This window comes from Populus euphratica, unplaced genomic scaffold (genome assembly GCF_000495115.2).
Source record: "Populus euphratica unplaced genomic scaffold, PopEup_1.0 scaffold17.1, whole genome shotgun sequence".
In the NCBI taxonomy this organism is placed as follows: Eukaryota; Viridiplantae; Streptophyta; class Magnoliopsida; order Malpighiales; family Salicaceae; genus Populus; species Populus euphratica.
In genome coordinates, this window is record NW_011499884.1 from 920,843 (window position 1) to 941,622 (window position 20,780).

Here is a 20,780-nt window from a genome sequence, read left to right on the forward strand (position 1 = left end):
ACCTTGCTGGATTACTTACGGGTCTTGTCAACCCACGTTGAAGAAGCCACAGACTCCACAGAGTGTAACAAAGGAGGAAAACAGGATAAAAATACGTAAAAGCATCCTCATTTGGCAAAATCATCAAAACCTATTGAACATCCGCTCAAACTGAATGAAAATTGAACAACGCCGGCAAGAGAAAATAATAGCTCTACTTGCAAAGCACAAACAAAAAATATATACTACACCCAACACAAGGGTGCTCCGTGCTCCTATTCTAAAAAGAAGACGAACCCTTGTCTCACAGAATTTACATACAAAGACTTCACAGCTCGTAAATGAAGTTTGACGGAAGAAACAGAAACGTGGGTAAAAACTATGTACACGATACTAATCTTTGTTAACCCCTCACAGCCAGGGCCTGCAAATGATCTATAAAATCTTGCAAGCTCAAATCATCAGTAAGTATGATTTCTGACCCATCTACATATGTTGAATTCTGTGTCATAGATGGGTTCAACTTCGCAAGAAGAAACCTAGCCTGACTACCATGTTGATCACACTTAATTAGCTTGGGTGCCGGAACTCGATCCACCACCAATTGCTCTGCATCAAGTTCAGGAGCTTCCAAAAGCTTTCTCAGATTCTCATGGTTTGGATCTTTGTGGTAACCAAGCTTCCTCCACTGAGCAATCTTGGATCCGTAATGAATCACCACATGGAAATATGAATCAAAGAGCAAAATAACATCAGCAGAAATGGAGCGAACATCCAGGAGCACTGGAACAGGAGGCCCATCAAAAGAATATTGAAAAAGTGTAGGTTGTATCATGATAAGGGAACCCACTACCCCTTCACGGTTCAGCATCAGGCGGAAGAATGCAGTTTCATCAGGGGTACAGTTGAAAACATCGATGAATTGAGACCTTCTCAAGTAATACATGAACTGGGGGTAAAGAGAAAAGTTTGATGACAAGCGGAAGGAAGATGGATCTTCCTGGATGTAGTCTCCAAACTTGGAAGCAAAGCTGATAAGGTTATCATCCAGCCATCTTATAACATCTCGAGCAAGACATCTCTCTGCTCGGTGGACGGCTAGCCTGGCCATGACCGAAGCTGCTGCTTCCTGATCAAAACCAGCATCAATTTCTGGTGACTTGCTTTCAACCCATCTTCTTGCAGCGGTTGTAACCCTTTTCCGGACTCCCATGTTCCCATTTCTGTAGCGTGTTATAAACTGTACAAAAAATGCAGACCCGGGTTCGGCCTTGTGTTCATCACATACTTCAAAGAAGAAAGCTATGCATGTTTTATTATTTAGTGTACCAAGCTTCCACATATAAGTGCCGCCCTCCCCAATCTCACGGTCACTAACTACGTTGTTCTTTTTCCGAAGAGAAACGCATGGTCCAAGGGCTCCACAGATTTTTACATCTTTAGTAGTCACCACTTCAATTGTTGCATCAAAATACATCTTCAAGTGCCCCTCTTTGTCACGACTAAAAATGTGCCGTAAGCACTTTCTGAATTGATCGGACTCAAACAACTCCCCAAACATCATGAACCCACCAGAACTCTCAACAGGGCATTTTAATTCTGCTGCACCTACTTGATCAAGAGAGCAAGCAAAAAGATCCAGAACGACAGATGCATCAGATAATCTCTGTGATAGTTGATTGTAAAAGCTGCAGGATTTCATATAGTGCAGGGCATGACCATTAATGAGGTCTCTATGAGTTCTGATGGAATTACTAAGATCTGAGTTCACAACAATCCCTGGCCCCAAAGTTGCAGGTCCGGATGTGAAAATCATGATCCGGGATCCTGCATTCCCAGAGCATCCTTCAAGAAGTCCAAGTGCAACTGATATTGCTGCTCCTGTGCACCTTTGAGGGCGATGCCCTGGCATCACTACAGCTAGAGAACAGATTTCTTCAATTGCAGTGGTGATATTGAACTCACATTCAGATACAGGTAGCAAAAATCCCTGCTTTTGGATAACTGGTGTCTTTCCAAGTTGCTGCCGCTGCCACTTGGTGCTATATATGCCCAGAAATTGTTGAGTCTGCATGTTCAAAGGGATAAGCAAAACATTGATTTTAAGTAGACACAGACATATGTTTTCCAATATATATATATATATATATATCAAAAACCTTTAGACACATTAGAGTATAACATATAGTTGCAAATATCACCCTACAACATTATGACGCACATGGTAAAACATGGATGATTTATGGTATAGATGCAAAACAATAATACTCCCTAATTTATCTGATATCTAGGAAAAATGGCAAGTACGGATCAAGCTAGAGGCGAAGTGAGCAAATAACGCAAATGCAAGCAATATGATCAAATCCCATTCAGCTTTCAAGCAACGCAAGTATACCCATAAAAAGCATCAAGCTTGAGCCATCTAATTACAAGATAAAATCTCCAGCAAAAGTGACCACACAAATCACAACAGCGAACTGCGACATAGTTTGGCTTTTCTAATCAGAAAATTATATTAGTCATTTCGGAAAGCAATAAACCTTAATCCCCTCCCGGTTAAATTAACACAGTTGAAGTATCCAATAAACATGCACATAACCATCTAAAACATACAATTGCACATGGAAACTAATTTGACTTCATAGTTTAAGCTTCTAATGATTAGAAACACCAATTTAATAAACGCTCAAATAATTCTACAATTGAATGTTTAATCCAAGTACCTGCTCAGATGAAACCTCACGTCCGCCATGAAACACAACAACCCTTGAGCACTCTGAAAACCCCAAATCATAAACCCTAACCATTGCATCAAAAGAAAGTAACCCAACCAGGGCATTTTCCGGCAACTGCTCAACAACCAACAACAACTCATTCTTCACGGCCCTCAACTCCTCCTCAACCATACAAGCATCCACTACAAACACAAACGCCGGAACAGGCCCCGCCAATCCCCTGATTTCCCCACCAGCACAACCACCAATGCTCCTGGGAGTGCCCGCATAAAGCATAGACGACAACGACACATTGGACGACGAAAACCCATGAGACCAACCATAACCCAAATGCGAATTAGACCGAAATTTAGGATCAACCTTGTCAATTTTGTATTCTACAGTACTGTAAGTAGGAAAAAGTTCAGCAGGAAGATTGGTTTCACCGATACCTAGATAAGAACTAGGGAAAGGATTTCTGTTGTAGCAGAAAGGACAGACCCAAATGCGAGACTGATAATCTACACGAGCATAAGGGTTCAAAACAGCAGCACAGCGAGTGCAGATTAGGGGATCGTAGGGTAGTATTGGAAGCTCAGTTGATTGCATCAGTGGAGTGCACATGATGCTAAGTGGGATTATAAGAGTAGAAACTTGCTTTTTGGTTGTTGGCCATGCGTTCCATGACCAACGTAAGCCTTCGATCGCCTCTAATTCGATGAAGTCCATTCTGGGGTGGTCAGATTTTAGATGTTTTCAGTTTTCCAAGGGTGATTTCATGGTATGTTGTGTTTTTACATGGAGATTGAAGGAGTTTTGTGTTTTCAAAAGTTTATAAATTTAGGATGGAAGAGAATCTCGGATGTTGTGTCGTGGAAGTAGTGTTTGGTTGCTGAGAAACCCCATGGTTTGAATTTTGGAAATGTTTGGTTGTGACCTGGGATTTCAAAAGTGACCGGCTGATCATACCATTCGGTTGCTGTAACGAGGATAAAAGAGATAGAATCAATGGAAATAAAAAGAGACAAGACAGAAAAGAATAGAGATACAGGTAAAGGATGGAAAGAATGTTTTTGTATTACATTTGGTTAAATTATTAAGATAAAACAAAATATAAAAAATTATTTTAATTTTAATATATATTATTTTTAAATTTATATTTAAAAAAACTAATTAGATCATATTTTATTTTAATTTTAATTTATATTAAGCGTTAAAATTAATAATATTATAATAATTATAATTACAAAATTAGAATTAAATTGCTAGTTGACCCGAGATTTGAACTAGACTGATCTTAAAAAATACATGAAAGATTAATTTGATCTAACCTGGTCAAAAATCTAAGTCAACCCGTGATAAAACACAAGTTAAAAACCTTGTTGGCTCTTTTAAAAACATTTATCAAAATAAAGTTACTTTAATTTTTTTTAAAAAAAAATGAGCTAACCAGGTTAACTCTCCCGACCCGTGATCTAAACTTTACATTGGATCAACTCCTAAATCGAGTTTTTATGATTATGATAATAATCACTTTTATTTATGTGTCAACTCGGTTCAATCATTTATCCAAGTCTTGCCCTTATCGACTCTTGAATTGAGTTTTAAAACTATGATAATAATAATTTTTATTTTTATATTGATACAAATCAAGCCACGTTGACCATCCTGATCTATGACTCGAGCCTTATTTCAAGTTGACCCTCAAAATAAATTTTAAAATTATAATAATAACTACTTTTTTACATTGACCTGATTAACACTTCTGACACGTGACTCGAATTTTATTCCAGTTCAATCATCAAGTTGAGTTTTAAAGTCATAACAATTATTATTTTTGTCTTTATATTGACCTGGGTCAACGATCAACTTCACTTGTAACCTAAATCTTATCTCGGATTGAATTTTAAAATTATGATAATAATTATATTTATTCCTACACTAACTTGGATTAACCTGGGTTAACCCGACCCTTAACTTGAACCTCAACTAGTGACTTTTCTTTTGTCCTGAATTAACTTTCAAATTAAATTTTAAAACTATAAAAAGTTACGATAATAATTATAGAGTTGACTCAAAACCTGAATTAATCCTATCTTAAAAAAATAAAATAAAGATTAATTTTATCTAACCTGATCAAAAATCTAAGTCAATCCATGATAGAACACAAGTTAAAAACCTTGCTGGCTCTTTTAAAAACATTTATCAAGACAAAGTTACTTTAATTTTTTTTTAAAAAAAATAGGTTAACTAGGTTAACTCCCCGACCCATGATCTAAACTTTATGCTGAATCAACTCCTAAATTGAGTTTTTATAATTATAATAATAATCACTTTTATTTATATGTTAACTCAGTTCAGCCCTTCATCTAAGTATTGCCTCGGTCGACCCCTGAGTTGAGTTTTAAAACTATGATAATAATAATTTTTATCTTTATATTGACATGAGTCAAGCCATGTTGACCATCCTAATTCATGGCTCGAGCCTTGTTTTAGGTTGACTTTCAAATTAAATTTTAAAATTATAATAATAACTATTTTTTTACATTGATTTGATTAACACTTCTAACACGTGACTCGAATTTTATTCCAGTTCAATCATCAAATCGAGTTTTAAAGTCATAATAATTATTATTTTTGTCTTTGCATTGACCTGGGTCAACAGTCAACTCCTTTTATAATCTAAGCCTTATCTCTGATTGAGTTTTAAAATTATGATAATAATTATATATAACACTAACTTTGATTAACTCAGGTTGACCCGACCTTTAACCTGAACCTTGACCAATAACTTTGCTTTTGCCCTGAACTAACTTTCAAATTAAATTTTAAAATAGTAAAAAAATATGATAATAATTGTTTTTATTATCTGATTTTTTAGTTGACAATTTAGAATTTAGAGTTTTTTTATAGAGAATTTATAAAAATAATAAATATTATATCTAAAAATATATTTTCTATATACCTCCTATTCTAAAAATATAAATATTAACTCTATAATTATTGCAAAATCAAATTTATTTTTATTTTTTATTTTTCACTCTTCTAACCAAACACATTTCTAATCCTTTTGCTTTATTTTTTCTATTCCGGTACATCAACTAAAAGCTTAAGATTTAAATGGGCTCACCCATATACAATAGTCATTATTATACGTTTATTTATTTACTTTAATTCTCGAAATGCCCTTTATATGATATACTCCCTCAGTCTTCTGGTATAACATAATTTATCGATGTGAAATTTATTTGTTTTTTATAATTGAATGCTTAATTTTTATTTTGTAAAATAAATATCCGTTTTTGATTGTATCCGATAAGATATTTATATTGATTTTTATTATTAAATATTAATGTTACACACACACACACATATATATATATATGATGATGATGATATTAACACTCACATATAAAATAACATTTAACTGATATTAAAATTATGTTTTTATATATTTGAGATACTATTAAGGTAACAAATCATGCAATGGATAAAGTGTGAAGATTGAGTGACGGTGCCAAAGTGCGAGATAAATTATTATCAAAACAAGTGATTAAAATGATAAATTGATCGGATATTACCTAAAATATATAAAAGAATCGGAAAATCTGATTTTCATACCTAAAACATCTAAGAAAACGATGAAGGAGTTGCGTTTTTTCCTCATATTTATTTTAAAATGCTTTTCAAAATATTTTTCATTCAAAAAAATATATTAATAATATTTTTTATTTTTAAAAAAATATTTTTTAAACTAGTATATAAAAATAATTTAAAAATATCAAAAATATATTAATTTAAAAATAAAAAAATTATTTTTTCTCAAAACACCTTTGAAACAGTGTCAAACACACATAAAATCGTAAAACATAAAGAATAATAAATTTGAATCGAAATTTTTTGCAATGTTTATTTTAATTTAAAATTTTACTTTTTTTATATTAGATTCTTAATAATAGAGAAATTGACAATAAAGAAAAAGAGTGGTTGGTTGTTGCGATTCTTTGTGTAAAAATAATAAAAATTTGATGTTCAAATAATTTATTTGATAAGAAAAGTTGGATTGTTGTGATTTTCAATATTCAAATTGTCAAAAAGAAAAAGTATATTGAGGCATCTTTGGTTATTTTTTTATTTTGATTGATTTTTGGCAACTCTAAAAGTATAATTAGGTTTATTGAGTTGTGTGTGTTATTTTTTTTTTCAAGTACTTCCAATGTATTTATTGAAAAATAAGTTATTTGGCTCAAAAAAGAAAAAATAAGTTTCATCCTAGTTTCTAGCCTATTAAATTGCTGAAAATTAGACATGTGAAAGACTACTCGTTTGCTGCAACATGCTATTCATATTAAATTATTTTAAAAAATAAAATGAGTAGCATATTATTTATCCCTTAATAAAAAAAAATTATTGAAAGGCCAAACACAAGGGTAGGGTCATGCCTCCATGCCTACGTGCACTTAGCATATTATTTATCTCTTAATAAAAAAAATTATTGAAAGGCCAAACACGAGGGTCATGCCTCCATGCCTACGTGCACTTGCCTTGAGCTCGACATTTTTTTTTGTTGCTAGACATTTTTTTTTTAGCATTTTAAAAAAAATTAATTATTTTTAAATTTTTACATAATTCTTAAATAATATTAATTTTTTTAAAAAAAATTTTAAAAATTTATTATGTTTTTAGACATGACAACAATAACAATGTTAAATTTCTCATGAAAAACCAATTAAAATCAATTTTTTTGTTATTAAAAATTTTAAATGGATTTTGAACACAATTTTATCATATTAATGATTTTTTAACCTTTCAATTGCATACAAGATATGGATATATTATTTTGAAATATATATTTTTAACTAACTTTAACAATTATGAATATTTTTTTTTAAAAAAACAAATCTAGGTTAAAAAAACATGATTTTCCTTAAGACAAACAAGATATAAAGTAATACAAAATTAATTCTAGACTTGAAAAATGTATCTTTTCTACTTTTCCTTACATTAATTTTTTTTTTTGCCCGTTACATTGTAAGTGGATACCCAAACTAATAGTAAGAAAATGAGTTATTTTATAGTTTACTTTTTGGGGGGGGGGGGGGGATTAAAGTATGAAAAGCAAAAGAGGTTTCTCATGTACCTAATCTATCTACGTTCATAATCCATTAATTATTATCTTAAGTGTTAGTGTAGATGTTTTAGAAAATACTTATTTTAATAAAATTAAAAATCAAATACTATTTCTAAAAATTAAGTAAGTTCAGACACTCAAAATCACGTTATCCCTTCTTTAATACACAACAACCATATCCTCTTACATGTTTAATTTACTCTTTTTTTTCCTTAGAAAAACACAAATGCGTGCTATGCAAAAACAAACTCATCTACACATTATTTCAGTTATTAAATTATAAATTAAAGACAAAAAAATATATGCCCTCATGCTTACTCGTCATTGGTCAAGAGGGGTAGTGAATTCCTCTTGAAGGAAGGCTTGTTGGACTTAGAAATAGCCCAATAAAGCCCATAAAGTAGTTTCAAATCTTGATTCCTTAGATTATTACCCAATTCATAGGGGACTCTCAAACAACCTATAGATTATTTCCCGGGCAATTATTGGATTCTTAAATAAAAAACACTGAAAACTTGGAATAAAATTGAAATGCATGTAAGAGAAGAAAACGATTGGGCTTGGATCTCTTAAACTTTCTTTACAAGATCTTTAGATTTGGGCCAAAACCCTCCCAAGCTATATATACTGCCATGCTCTCTATCAAATAGTGAGGAAAGATTTGGAGGCCAGAAGCAGCCCAAACCAATTCGGGCCGGGAGACTATGTGTGGCCTTTCCCAAACTTCTAGCGGCGGTTTTTTTAATGGCATGGCCCTGTCTGGTGAAAAATTGTGGAAGCAACATCATTCTTGCGGTGTTTTAGCGTCCGACCACAAATATTTTTTTAAAATTATTTTTAATATTAATACAATAAAATAATATAAAAATATTAAAAATATATTAATTTAAATTAAAAAATAATTCAAAAATTTTCAAAGAATCACATTGCCAAACATTGCTATCATTATTCCTATCAAATTCAGTTTCAATAATAATAAAATAACAATGTGAAAACATAGATAACTTGTTTGTTTTTATATTTTAAAAATATTTTTAAAAAAATTAAAAAAATAATTTTTTTAAAATAATTTTAAATATTTTAATAAATGTTTGATGTGTTGATGTTAAAAACAAATTTTTAAAAAATAAAAAAAATATTTTAATTTGATGTGTTGACGTTAAAAATAAATTTTTAAAAAATAAAAAAAATATTTTAATATATTTTAAAATAAAAAACAACCGGTTACAAATACATGAAACCTCAAAATGGAGATGCCGCTGACCACCATCCCACATTATAGGATTCCAACCACAATCAGCTGAGCAGCCTACAAGATTCATCAATGAAACACATATTTGCCTATGCCAAACTCATAAAAAATAAATGTAGCATAAAATAATTAATGGTAATAAATGAATGCTTCCATCAACATGCACATGGCCTTGTTCCCTACCCTCTCTTGGGCCATGAATATAATAGCTCTCCTGCTCCAAAATAATTATTAATGAAGGAAGAAAAAGCATATATACGAGATAAGGAATCTGTTTTCTAGGAGAAAAAGAGCTGTAGCATTAAATTGAAGGAATAAAACACTCAACAGCAATGACAGCCAAGACAACAACTAACATTAATAGATAGGTGATTATTACACAAGCCAGCCAATCGGGGGTTAAGTTTTTTGCTTCATGTCCATTACAAATGTCTAGATCTTTGATATCTATATACGATCAAATGAAAATACAGACACATTTCTTAAGAAATAACAGCAGCCGTAATTAAAAGAAAAGAAAAGAAAAGTAAAGTAAAGACACATCCAAAGGAACACCACTACACTGATCCATCCATGTTGCGCTAGTGCCTTGTCTGCTAGTCTTCATGGATGCAAGGCTAAAAGGAGGGAATCCAGCAGGGAACCTAAATACATTGAGTACATAAGATTCAGGTTCTGCTCTTGCATTTCTCCATTGCTCTTGGTGCTGAAACTTGGACATAAATTTAAGTTAATAATTACTCGTTGCAGACTATCGCAAAATCAGCATATAATTACAGAAGCAAGCTGTTGTTATATTCGGAAACTTTAACAATAAATTATTATAAATGGTTATATATGATGAGATATCTAGATGCATACCAAGTCCAATGGCTTCAGATCCTTTCATTATGCGCAGGCGCTTGCATGAATCAACAAACATCCTGCACAAGACCAATATATGCATCTATGTAAGTGATAAAATTTCATTTCTTACGTTTTTCGCTGATATTTAATTAAAATAAATAGCAATAATAATCCATTTGGCTGTGCCTGCCTAATCTTGTATAGTTTTGATCCATATGATGAGCTAGGAAGACCTCAAACTTGTGTGTGTAATGCCTAATTTGGACTTTCATCACTTTGCTAATTTTTTTCTTCATTATTTGATTAACTATTTACATGCTTTTAGAGCCTTTAGGATACGAAGAACTTACTCCCATGGAACATCACCCACAAGCATCCAATCACCATCCTTGTCTTCATAGGATGGCACATACTCGGAACTGTTAAGTAGATCCATCAGCTTGCTTTCATTCATAAAGTCTATCATTCCTTGGGCTCCATAATTACCTTCAAAATGTTTATATCATATGATAATTTAGCAAAATAATTAACATTAATCCGACAATAATCTAGATCTATTAAAAATATAGAAACACGAGGAAGTTTCTTAAAGTAATTCCATGACTTGATCTCGTGTGAGCTTGTTAATAGTTTTTTTTTTATCCTTTTCTTTTACTCATTTTTGTCCACAACAGATCAAAGTACATCTACAATAAAAAGTTAAAGAAAAAGGAAAAAAACAATGATAAAAGTACATCTAGTAGCTGTTCATCTCCTTAAATATTTAACCTTAAATCCTTAATTAACGCATCATGTTTTACTATGGTAGAACATTTTCTTAAAAGCATGGCCAACATTTGGAATTGGTCCTGATCCGAACCAAATTAACTATGTATAACTAGTACTTGTACAATGTTTATTGGTCTGTAATATTAATTAGATCTCTTAAATTCAGTGTACTTTATTTTATTTTTTTCCTTAACTTATCAAGAGATATATAACCAAAAAAATATATACTCACCCATGGTGAAGGAACTGAACATTTTGGCCAAGGCATCAGATAATTCTTGGTAGCTCCTGTACATCTTCAAGTCCACCTTGCGAAGATAGGGTGCACCATCCATGCAAACCTTCACAAATGCTGCACTGCTTCCGCCAGTGCTTGCCTTCTCACCTTCCTCACTGGCGTTCTTCTGAGCCAAAACGTTCTTCCTGTAAGATCTGACTGGTGGCCAACCTACAACTTGTGCCCTGAAATACAACATCACACATGTTAATGTTGCACCTTTAATTTCCAAATAGAAAGCAGAAAAAAAATAAAAAGAAGCTAGTACTGCACACAAGGAGGGGCACCAATAAAGAAAAATCCCTTTAATTAAGGATAAAAAAGAACCAAAAGATTTTGCGTACGTGGAGATAATTTTGCCAAACGTTTTCAATAACAAAGCAAGGGAAGAGGATTATTTTGTTGTTTGTGATAAAACAACAACAATAATACAATTCCTATCCTGTAATTGTTGATCTCCAACGAATTACTTATATCAAGAGATAGAAGCAGGAAAAGAAAAAAGAAGAAGAAGAGAAGAATCACGGGAAAGAAAAACTGACTTGGCTGGTGGCTTAGCAGGGTCCTTGATGGTAGCAGCAGGAAGTTGGTTCTTGTCCTTTGAAGCAATATTCTTGATATTCTCATTCAGATCCATGACACCTTCTTTAGCCTGAAGATTGAGCTTCAAATCAACAGTCTCAGCAAACCCTCTTTTCCCAGTAGCCTTATGTGTCTCAACTTCATTTTTGACACCAACAGCACCAGGCAATCCTAGACACAGCTCAGTCTCTTTGTAGTTCAAATCTGCCCTCTCGGTACCTAACACGGTAGCTGTTGCCATTTCTCCCTGCCACGCGCGCGCCAATGAATGGTTTTAGTGGAAGATCTGATATTTTTTGTATTATTGCTTGTTGCTTTTGGTGTTGTTGATAGCTTGCTTTTGCTCGTTTCTTTGTTTCTTATTTCTTGTGTCTTCTTCTATGTTTTGCAAGCTAGCTAGAGAGAGAGAGAGAGAGAGAGAGAGACCTCAACTATATAAGTTGGGCTTCGAAGGGTAAGGAAGAGAGTGTGTCTGTATGTATAGGTGCATGTAAATGTCATATCAACTTGTTCCTCCATAATTGTGGACACGTGGACTGTGGGCTTGAGACGTTGATCTTCAACATCTTGTAACGAATTTGATCATCAGCTATGCTGTCTTTAAATTTCACTTGTTTATACATTTTCTTTTCCTACAGGGTCAACCATATGCAAAAGGTAGTAAAAGCGGAGGGTTTTTTTATTTTTTTTAATCTAAATCAAATTATTACCCTCAAATTCATTAATAATCCTTTTCTGATCTTGTAATGAATTTGAACTTACCAATATCAAATATCAAATGATTGCTTAATTCAAACACACACACACTAATTATTTGTTACAGACTACATCGCGGGTCATAATTTTTTTAATAAAAAAGGCTGAGCATAAAAGCTATTTTAATATATTTTTTATATTGAAAAAACTTAAAATATAAATTGAAAAGTTTATTCAGACATTTAATCACATAAATTAATAATCATTTAATAATGATCTATGTAAATAAAAAAATCATTACTAATAACTGAAAGAAAAACTAAAAAAATAAAAAGATAAATATAAATCAAGATATTTAATCTTATAAAATGAAATATTTACTTGTTGGAATCTACGGAATGTGTTTATTAAAATCAATAAAGAATGTAGAAATAGAAATACATATGAAATTAAGTAAATATAATACAAGAAAAAAAAATATCATGTAAGGCCGGGCATATTAGAAATATTATTTTAAAATAACTAAATTTTTTATAAAATAAAGATTATTTGTATAAAATTAAAAAAAGTTCTTAAAAAATTTAATACAAAACAATTTTTTAAAAAAAAAACTCTATCCAAAACAGATCTACAAAACCCATAGCCTAGGTCATGTAACCGAGATAAAACAATAGAAAAGAAATTTAAGATAATCACAAAACTAAATTTTTTATAAAAAAATAATGATAAATGATAAATTTTTTAAAGAAAACAAGGAAAAAAGGATCCATAACTATATTAACTCTTAAAACTTGTGATTTATGTCATTAAATAAAAACAATAACAAATAAAAAAAACTACAAATTCTAATCTCAAACAAATCAGATGTCAAAAGATGAAATCAGAAAAAAATTCAATCACATAAAGAATTTTAATTAAAAGAATAAGGGTGAAAATTAATAAGAAATAAATTAGAGGGCATAAATAAATTTAAATTTGAGGGTTAATTTAAAGAAAGAAAATTTTAACAAATGGAAAAAAAAATTAAAAGAATGAGCACTAAATTGAAAAAAAATATAAAATTTGATTGAAAAATAAAATTAAAAACTAATAAAACTTTAATAAAGGAGCAAAGAAAAATAATCATAAATCTAAGAATAAGAAATAAATTAGAAAAAAATAATATAAAAACTACATTGAAAACACAAAATTTTTTTCTAAAAGAATCAAGGATAAAAATAAATAATAAAAAATACAAGGACTCAAAAAACAAAAAGAACAAACAAGAACTTTTTCTAGAAAAGAAAAATAAAATAAAAAAATAAAATAAATTATCGATGATAAACTGCTCATCATTTATTATTACATGTTATAATAGATAGAAAAAAAAAAGTGGTAGCATTTTCAAGAACACAGTAAAAAATCATGTTTAACCATCAAGTGGTGGCGATTCTTAAAAAATTAAATACAAAACAATTTTTTAAAAAAAAAAAACTCTATCCAAAAAAAATCTACAAAACTCATAGCCTAGGTCATGTAACCGAGATAAAACAATAGAAAAGAAATTTAAGATAATCACAAAACTAAATTTTTTATAAAAAAATAATGTTGAATGGTAAATTTTTTAAAGAAAACGAGAAAAAAAGGATCCATAACTGTATCAACTCTTAAAACTTGTGATCTATGTCATTAAATAAGAACAATGACAAATAAAAAAACTACAAATTCTAATCTCAAACAAATCAGATGTCAAAAGATGAAATCAGAAAAAAAATTCAATCACATAAAAAAATATAATTAAAAGAATAAGGGTGAAAATCAATAAGAGATAAATTAGAGGGCATAAATAAATTTAAATTTGAGAGTTAATTTAAAGAAAGAAAATTTTAACAAATGAAAAAAAAATTAAAAGAATGAGCACTAAATTGAAAAATAAAATTAAAAACCAATAAAACTTTAATAAAGGAGCAAAAAAAAATCATAAATCTAAGAATAAGAAATAAATTAGAAAAAAATAATATAAAGACTATATTGAAAACACAAAAAAAATTTCTAAAAGAATCAAGGATAAAAATAAGTAATAAAAAAGAACAAACAAGAACTTTTCTAGAAAAGAAAGAAAAAAAGAAGAAATAAAAAAAATTATTGGTAATAAACTGCTCATTATTTATTATTACATGTTATAATAGATAGAAAAATAAAAAAAATGTGGTAGCATTTTCAAGAACACAGTAGAAAATCATGTTTAACCATCAAGTGGTGGCGTGTGCGTGCCATCTAAAGATTATGAATGTCATCCATGTGTTGTTTCTTCTTAATTATAAATGGGAATTGGGCTCACAAATTATTTTGATATTAGATAATCTTTTAATATACAACGGTCCATTAAAAATATTGGAGCATAATGATAATCATCTTTCTCCCATCAATCTCAGCACAATGACTATTATTTTCGCATCATTTTTTACAGTCGTTTTCAAATTTAATTCTTCTCATTTTCTCCGTAAAGGGAGGCATGTTGCCATTGAACAAGATTTTACAGCAATCCAAAAAGAAACAAGAAAAATTTAATGACAGTAATATCTGAACCTAATTGAATGCCTGCTCTTACTTTATGGTAAGATTCTTCTAGGAACCTTCCAATATGAATGTTAGCACATGAACCAATAATTCGTACAATGCAGGGGCACATCTGTCAATCTATTCATCTATATTGCATTTTTACAGCTGTCGTTCAACAAATTAATTACCATGCTTTCTTCTTTTATGTGATTGATATGTTTTTGGTAAGTTAAAACAGAATAGCAAACTACAAGGACAGCAATATTGATGTGTTTTTCCAAATATTAAAATATCAACTTCTCAAAAAATAGATATATATATATATATATTCAAAATCATCTCAAGATGCTAAAAAACAAAAAATAAAAGGTTTTAAATAAAAAGACTGAAATTAAAAAATTCAAATTATCTCATGAAAACTAATTGATATAAATATAGATAAATACATTAAAGTCTTTTTGATTGCCAATTAACTCCTAATATGAGAAACAAACCAGTCATTAAAAAGTTGTTTAATATAGGACTAAGTGTTATATAAAAAAAAATTGATCAAAAATTTATGAAGTTTGGACCAGAACATAAAAAAACATGTTAAACTTGATTGCAAATTAGACTTAATAAAATCTAGATTTGAATGTGCGTGATGAATGAAAAATATAAAAAGCTTACATGATACAAGATCTTTGAAACAACAAGTTAGTAGAGACTATATATATATATTCAAAATCATCTGAAGATGCTAAAAAACAAAAAATAAAAGGTTTTAAATAAAAAAACTGAAATTAAAAAATTCAAATTATCTCATGAAAACTAATTGATATAAATATAGATAAATACATTAAAGTCTTTTTGATTGCCAATTAACTCTTAATCTGAGAAACAAACCAATCATTAAAAAGTTATTTAATATAGGACTAAGTGTTACACATAAAAAAATTGACCAAAAATTTATAAAGTTTGGACCAGAACATAAAAAAAACATGTTAAACTTTATTATAAACTAGACTTAATAAAGTCTAGATTTGAATGTGCGTGATAAATGAAAAATATAAAAAGTTTACATGATACAAGATCTTTGAAACAACAAATGAGTGGGTAATTATCTTGAATAAGATAAATGAGATAGTTACTAGAATTTGTATTGAACTTCTCTATTTAAAAAATAAGGCAAGATAATCAAAAGGAAAGCAACAATTAACAACAACTTAAACTCAAATCACTATGTTGTATTTTTAACAACTCAAACTCAAATCTTAATCTGAGAAACAAACCAATCATTAAAAAGTTATTTAATATAGGACTAAGTGTTACACATAAAAAAATTGACCAAAAATTTATAAAGTTTGGACCAGAACATAAAAAAAACATGTTAAACTTTATTATAAACTAGACTTAATAAAGTCTAGATTTGAATGTGCGTGATAAATGAAAAATATAAAAAGTTTACATGATACAAGATCTTTGAAACAACAAATGAGTGGGTAATTATCTTGAATAAGATAAATGAGATAGTTACTAGAATTTGTATTGAACTTCTCTATTTAAAAAATAAGGCAAGATAATAAAAAAGAGAGCAACAATTAACAATAATTTAAACTTAAATTACTACGTTGTATTTTTAACAACTCAAACTCAAATCATTGCATTATATTTTTATCAATTTCTCATAACTTTTTAAACTTGAAATTAATATATGATAAAATTAGTAGATGATAATTCACAAGCAATAGAACAATAAACAATAATTCTGTAGATAATAGTTAAACTTCTTTGTAACCGTGCAATTTCAATTTCATAAATTAAAAAATACAAAAATGATATTTTGTTTTTCGAAAGTTCTAATTCGTAGATGTAATCAAGGTCTGAATTACTCTATGAATATAAGTATTCTCTTTCTAAGTTATTGAGTTTATTTTATATTTAAGATATTTTAATTACTTGGTTATTAATTATTTAGTTGAACTATTGTTAGTATAAAATGTATTTAATAATACTGAGACGGATGTAACTCTGTAATGCAAATTTAGAATTATTTGATTAATTTTAAGATAAAATTTAAAGTTTAAATCAATTAACTTTAAATTTTAATATTAAATTTTAATTTTTTTAATTGAGACAAATATAAAAAAATCTTAGTGGGGAAAAAACTACTCTCCCCTTCTAATTTCCAGTTGTGAGGCCGCTCATTTTGGTGCGTTAACAAGAAAAATATTATTATTAAAAACATAAACTCTTGAAAGCAACAGTAACATATTTCCAAACACTTATAGAATATATTGTTGTGTATGGTCCCATTTGGTTATTAATTATTTAGTTTAACTACTGTTAGTATAAAGTGTATTTAATAATACTGAGATGGATGTAACTCTCTAATGCAAATTTAGAATTACTTGATTAATTTTAAGATAAAATTTAAAGTTTAAATTAATTAACTTTAAATTTTAATATTAAATTTTAATTTTTTTAAATTTAAATTTGAAAAGAAAATCCTGTATTCTTTCTTCGATTTCCAGGTCGTTCATCGTTGGATCGGGCTGAGATTTTGACAGCAGCTTCTAGACACGTTGATCTTCATTCTGGACGGTTAGATCGAAGATTGGTGGTGTGGAAGCTAGCCGTTTTGACAGAAAACGAGGTTGTCAGTTTTGTGAATTTTTCTCAAATAATTCTCCTTTAATCTTGTTGTAATCCAAGAATAAGTTGTTCTTGATGATATATATGTTGTATCCCTTAGTTGAATCTGAGGAAGAATGATTGTGAACCCATTATTTGTTGATAGTGGAAGTTTTTAGGTGGACTACGGTCCCGTGGTTTTTCCCGCATCGGGTTTTCCACGTTAAAAATCTTGGTGTTGATTTTGTGATTATTTGCATTATTTTTCATCATTGTTTGATTCTGTTTTACTGCACAAAGAGGGAAAGAATTGGGACTTGTGAATTGTAATTGTATTCCGCTGAATTGATCCGGGTAAATTGGTGTCCGATTGTTCCTAGTTTTCCCAACATAATATTAACAAAAATATGAGATTTTTAACATATATGAAAGCGGAACGATTGAGATTTGTATCTTTGGTATTATAGAATATATAGCATGCATATATCATAATAAAAAATTAATATAAGATTATTTTAATATTATAATCTCTATAATTACAATAGTGTTATGTCGCATATATATAAATAAAAAAACTGATTAAGATATAATATATTCTATTATTCTCAACTTGATATTAAATTTCTAAAATAATTAAAGCAACCTTCTTCACAGCCTCCTCTAATAAAACAGCCGCACAATATTTTCTCTTTTGCAGCACCAGCAGTCCAATATTCTTTTCTGGTATTACAGACTTCTTCTCCTATAGCGGCTTCTCTGCCCTTCTCTACTGCCTTACCGCCAATTTTCTCCTTTGCCATGATTGGTAACAACATTTCTTCAACCCTCACAATACTCCCTGCAGCCTACATTTGATGCAGTTGTTATCTCTGTTACCGCAAGCATTATCTTCCTATCTTATACTGATCAAGTCATCTCTTTTTTATTTTTATTAATAGTCGAAATTCAAGTCATCCCTTTTAAATTAACAAGTAGCAGGCACCCTATGAGTCTCATAACGCGGCAAAGACAACAAATTGGTTAATTCTCCTCTACCGGTTGTGTTGATTGGTTTCCGAATACCCATGCCAATCAACACGTCTCCACCAGGAAGCAGCGCAATCTCACGTGCTCTTCAACATCACAAATTCTAAAGCCTGTGAAGATGGCGGGGTGGTGAGTTGCAGACAGGTCACATCCCCACGAGAAGGAAACATCCCTAACCCTTGCTGTGTCCAATTGCCCCATCAACATCTCCCAACCCCATTCTTGATCGTTTTCTTTCTATCCCTTCTCTCTTTATAATTATCCCCGTCTTAGCCACTCCCAGCCACGTCTACCCTAAACACTCTCTAACTAAGAAACATACGCTTTTTATCTTTTGATCGTCGGCTTGAGTCAAAATCATATTAGAATGCAAGAAACGATCGAGCAGTCTTGTTTTCTGGATTTTTAATGCCCCAAACAACTCCTTATCTTGTCAAGAAAGTGACTCCCACTTGAGATAATCTTATATGCAAGAAAAACACTCCGATTCACAATGCAGTACTGGCCTAAGTTGCTAGCTAGCTAGTGTATTTTTAAGATGGTCCTAATACACGCCACGACCTAACCAAGTGAAAACATCGTGTATCTAACTAAGTGGTCCGGTGGTCATTTCTTGGCCACAATATTCCAGATACAGCCACGGGGAACAATAAGATTTTTGGTTTTTTGCTTAAAATATCTCTGTACCTGCCCAAATTCCCTTACATGCCTTTTTTACTCGGTAAAGTTGTTAAATCAGTCTTCTTCTCGCGGGCTTACATTAATGACAGGTATATATGCCTTGATACTAAGCAGATATTACTCCATATAACATCAAAAGTAGTACCAAATTAAGGTTGATCGATAATTTAACATGGAATAAAAATTAAGTCACTGCCTCAACATTTTGAAATTAAGCTAGTAACTACCCGTCTCAAAAGAGTTCCTCTGTGCAGTATTGGTCAAAGGGTGCGTGTCTACTAACCTGGCGGCATTTGTTTTAGGGCTCCACATGTTCTTAAAAAAATGTCTTCGAAATGATTAATTAACATTTTGATATAGCTTTGCGAGACATATATCATATTATACTAATAGTGCATATGTAAATAACTTGATCAGACGAATTATGATCACGCATTAATCTAGTTTTTCTTCATCATTTCAATATGGTCTGGTCCTACAGATGCAATATATGAGGATCTTCCCTCGCAATAATAATATTCCAGATGTTGGCGAACCTGAGACATAGAATACCATTGTGGGGGCTGACAAGTTCTTTTTGCTTGGAATGTTCAGTTAAAAATTAGCCTGGCCAGCCTGCCAGACCATTTCCTTGATTATCTTTTTCTCTGGCCTAACCAACGCGGTTTTATGCCAATGATCGATAGCTAACACTTTTCTAAATAAACAATCTGATATAATTGATTACAGGAAAATAATCAAGTCAGCAAAAGCTGTAGTGTTTTTTTTTTCTTTTCTATGCATAGCTTGAGGTAACTGGTGATGATATGTTTACAGTCCCGGAATGATTACAGAGATAGGACAAGATAAACGAATTCCATCCTGTTAAGTGAACGGAAATCGAGAAGAGGATACCGAATCCACTTGCGGTTGACAAAAATGATCACGGAGCTTTTTTAAAGGAGATAAAGCGAATCAATTTCTTGGTTACAGAACGTTTACGTTACCTAAATGGATCCTTTTTTCTTATTCTATTCAACATGTTCTTACTTATTTTACATTATTTTTATTTTGCTTCATCATGGCTCAATGCCACCTTGCAGACATGCGGTTCCTCTAAAGATATGAATATACACGGGATCTTTAAATACAAATACCAGCTTTTACTTGTTTAGCTACCATTTTACAGACTACATTTCTTATATTGAACGGGTTTTAATTAGGTTATCATCACTGGCTTAGGCCGGCTTAAGTGGTACCACAATATTGCATAGTTACAAAACAATAATGAATATAGCAGAAAATCAAGGAAGTCCATCATACATATCCGTTTTTCCAGGGGACGAACTTCCAGCATCAGCTGTTAGATCAGTATTTGCATGCATGCAGACCCAACACCAAAGAAAAGAGGGATCATCTCATCAGCTCAAAGAGACAATTAGATAAAATATAAAAAAATTATTTTACTTTTAATATGTGTGCGTGCGTGCGTGCGTGTGTGTAAAGAGCAAAAGTGACATACACCTTGATAATGTACGGAGCCCAAATTTGGACCACGAACTAATGGTGAATAATGGTTTGAAGGACCTGCTCAAGGGACCCATGATGCCCATCATATTTCTCGCAATAAATCCAATATCTGGAAACTAAATATTCTGCTGCTAATCTAGTTTTATATGCTGCTAATTTACCTTT

General features: G+C 30.7%; 2 protein-coding genes across 3 annotated transcripts; both read right to left on the minus strand.

Annotated features, from left to right (window-relative positions):
• Window positions 1–95: 95 nt before the first annotated feature.
• Window positions 96–3,738, minus strand: LOC105129986 (Sec23/Sec24 protein transport family protein). The gene is made up of 2 exons (XM_011032282.1): window positions 2,703–3,738; window positions 96–2,047 (listed from the first exon to the last, which is right to left on the minus strand). Exons 1-2 carry the CDS (start codon window positions 3,420–3,422, stop codon window positions 383–385), a joined length of 2,385 nt encoding a protein of 794 aa, XP_011030584.1. The 5' UTR covers window positions 3,423–3,738; the 3' UTR covers window positions 96–382.
• A 5,617-nt stretch (window positions 3,739–9,355) lies between these two features.
• LOC105129987 (auxin-responsive protein IAA14-like) lies at window positions 9,356–12,017 on the minus strand. Of its 2 annotated transcripts, none has more exons than XM_011032284.1 (5): window positions 11,510–12,017; window positions 10,923–11,152; window positions 10,273–10,408; window positions 9,938–9,999; window positions 9,356–9,782 (listed from the first exon to the last, which is right to left on the minus strand). In XM_011032284.1, exons 1-5 carry the CDS (start codon window positions 11,788–11,790, stop codon window positions 9,745–9,747), a joined length of 747 nt encoding a protein of 248 aa, XP_011030586.1. In that variant the 5' UTR covers window positions 11,791–12,017; the 3' UTR covers window positions 9,356–9,744. The 2 variants fall into 2 exon arrangements, with proteins under 2 accessions (XP_011030586.1, XP_011030585.1); XM_011032283.1 differs by having other exon boundaries at window positions 9,356–9,788.
• Between the last annotated feature and the right edge of the window lie 8,763 nt (window positions 12,018–20,780).

Coding starts and splice junctions, on each gene's coding strand:
- LOC105129987 (XM_011032283.1), bottom strand. CDS start 11,790: ATGGCAACAGCTACCGTGTTAGGTACCGAGAGGGCAGATTTGAACTAC. Junction 10,409..10,922: donor GTTCAGTTCCTTCACCATGG/GTGAGTATATAT, acceptor AACATTTTGAAG/GTAATTATGGAGCCCAAGGA. Junction 10,000..10,272: donor GTGGGTGATGTTCCATGGGA/GTAAGTTCTTCG, acceptor GGTCTTGTGCAG/GATGTTTGTTGATTCATGCA.
- LOC105129986 (XM_011032282.1), bottom strand. CDS start 3,422: ATGGACTTCATCGAATTAGAGGCGATCGAAGGCTTACGTTGGTCATGG. Junction 2,048..2,702: donor GTGAGGTTTCATCTGAGCAG/GTACTTGGATTA, acceptor TTGAACATGCAG/ACTCAACAATTTCTGGGCAT.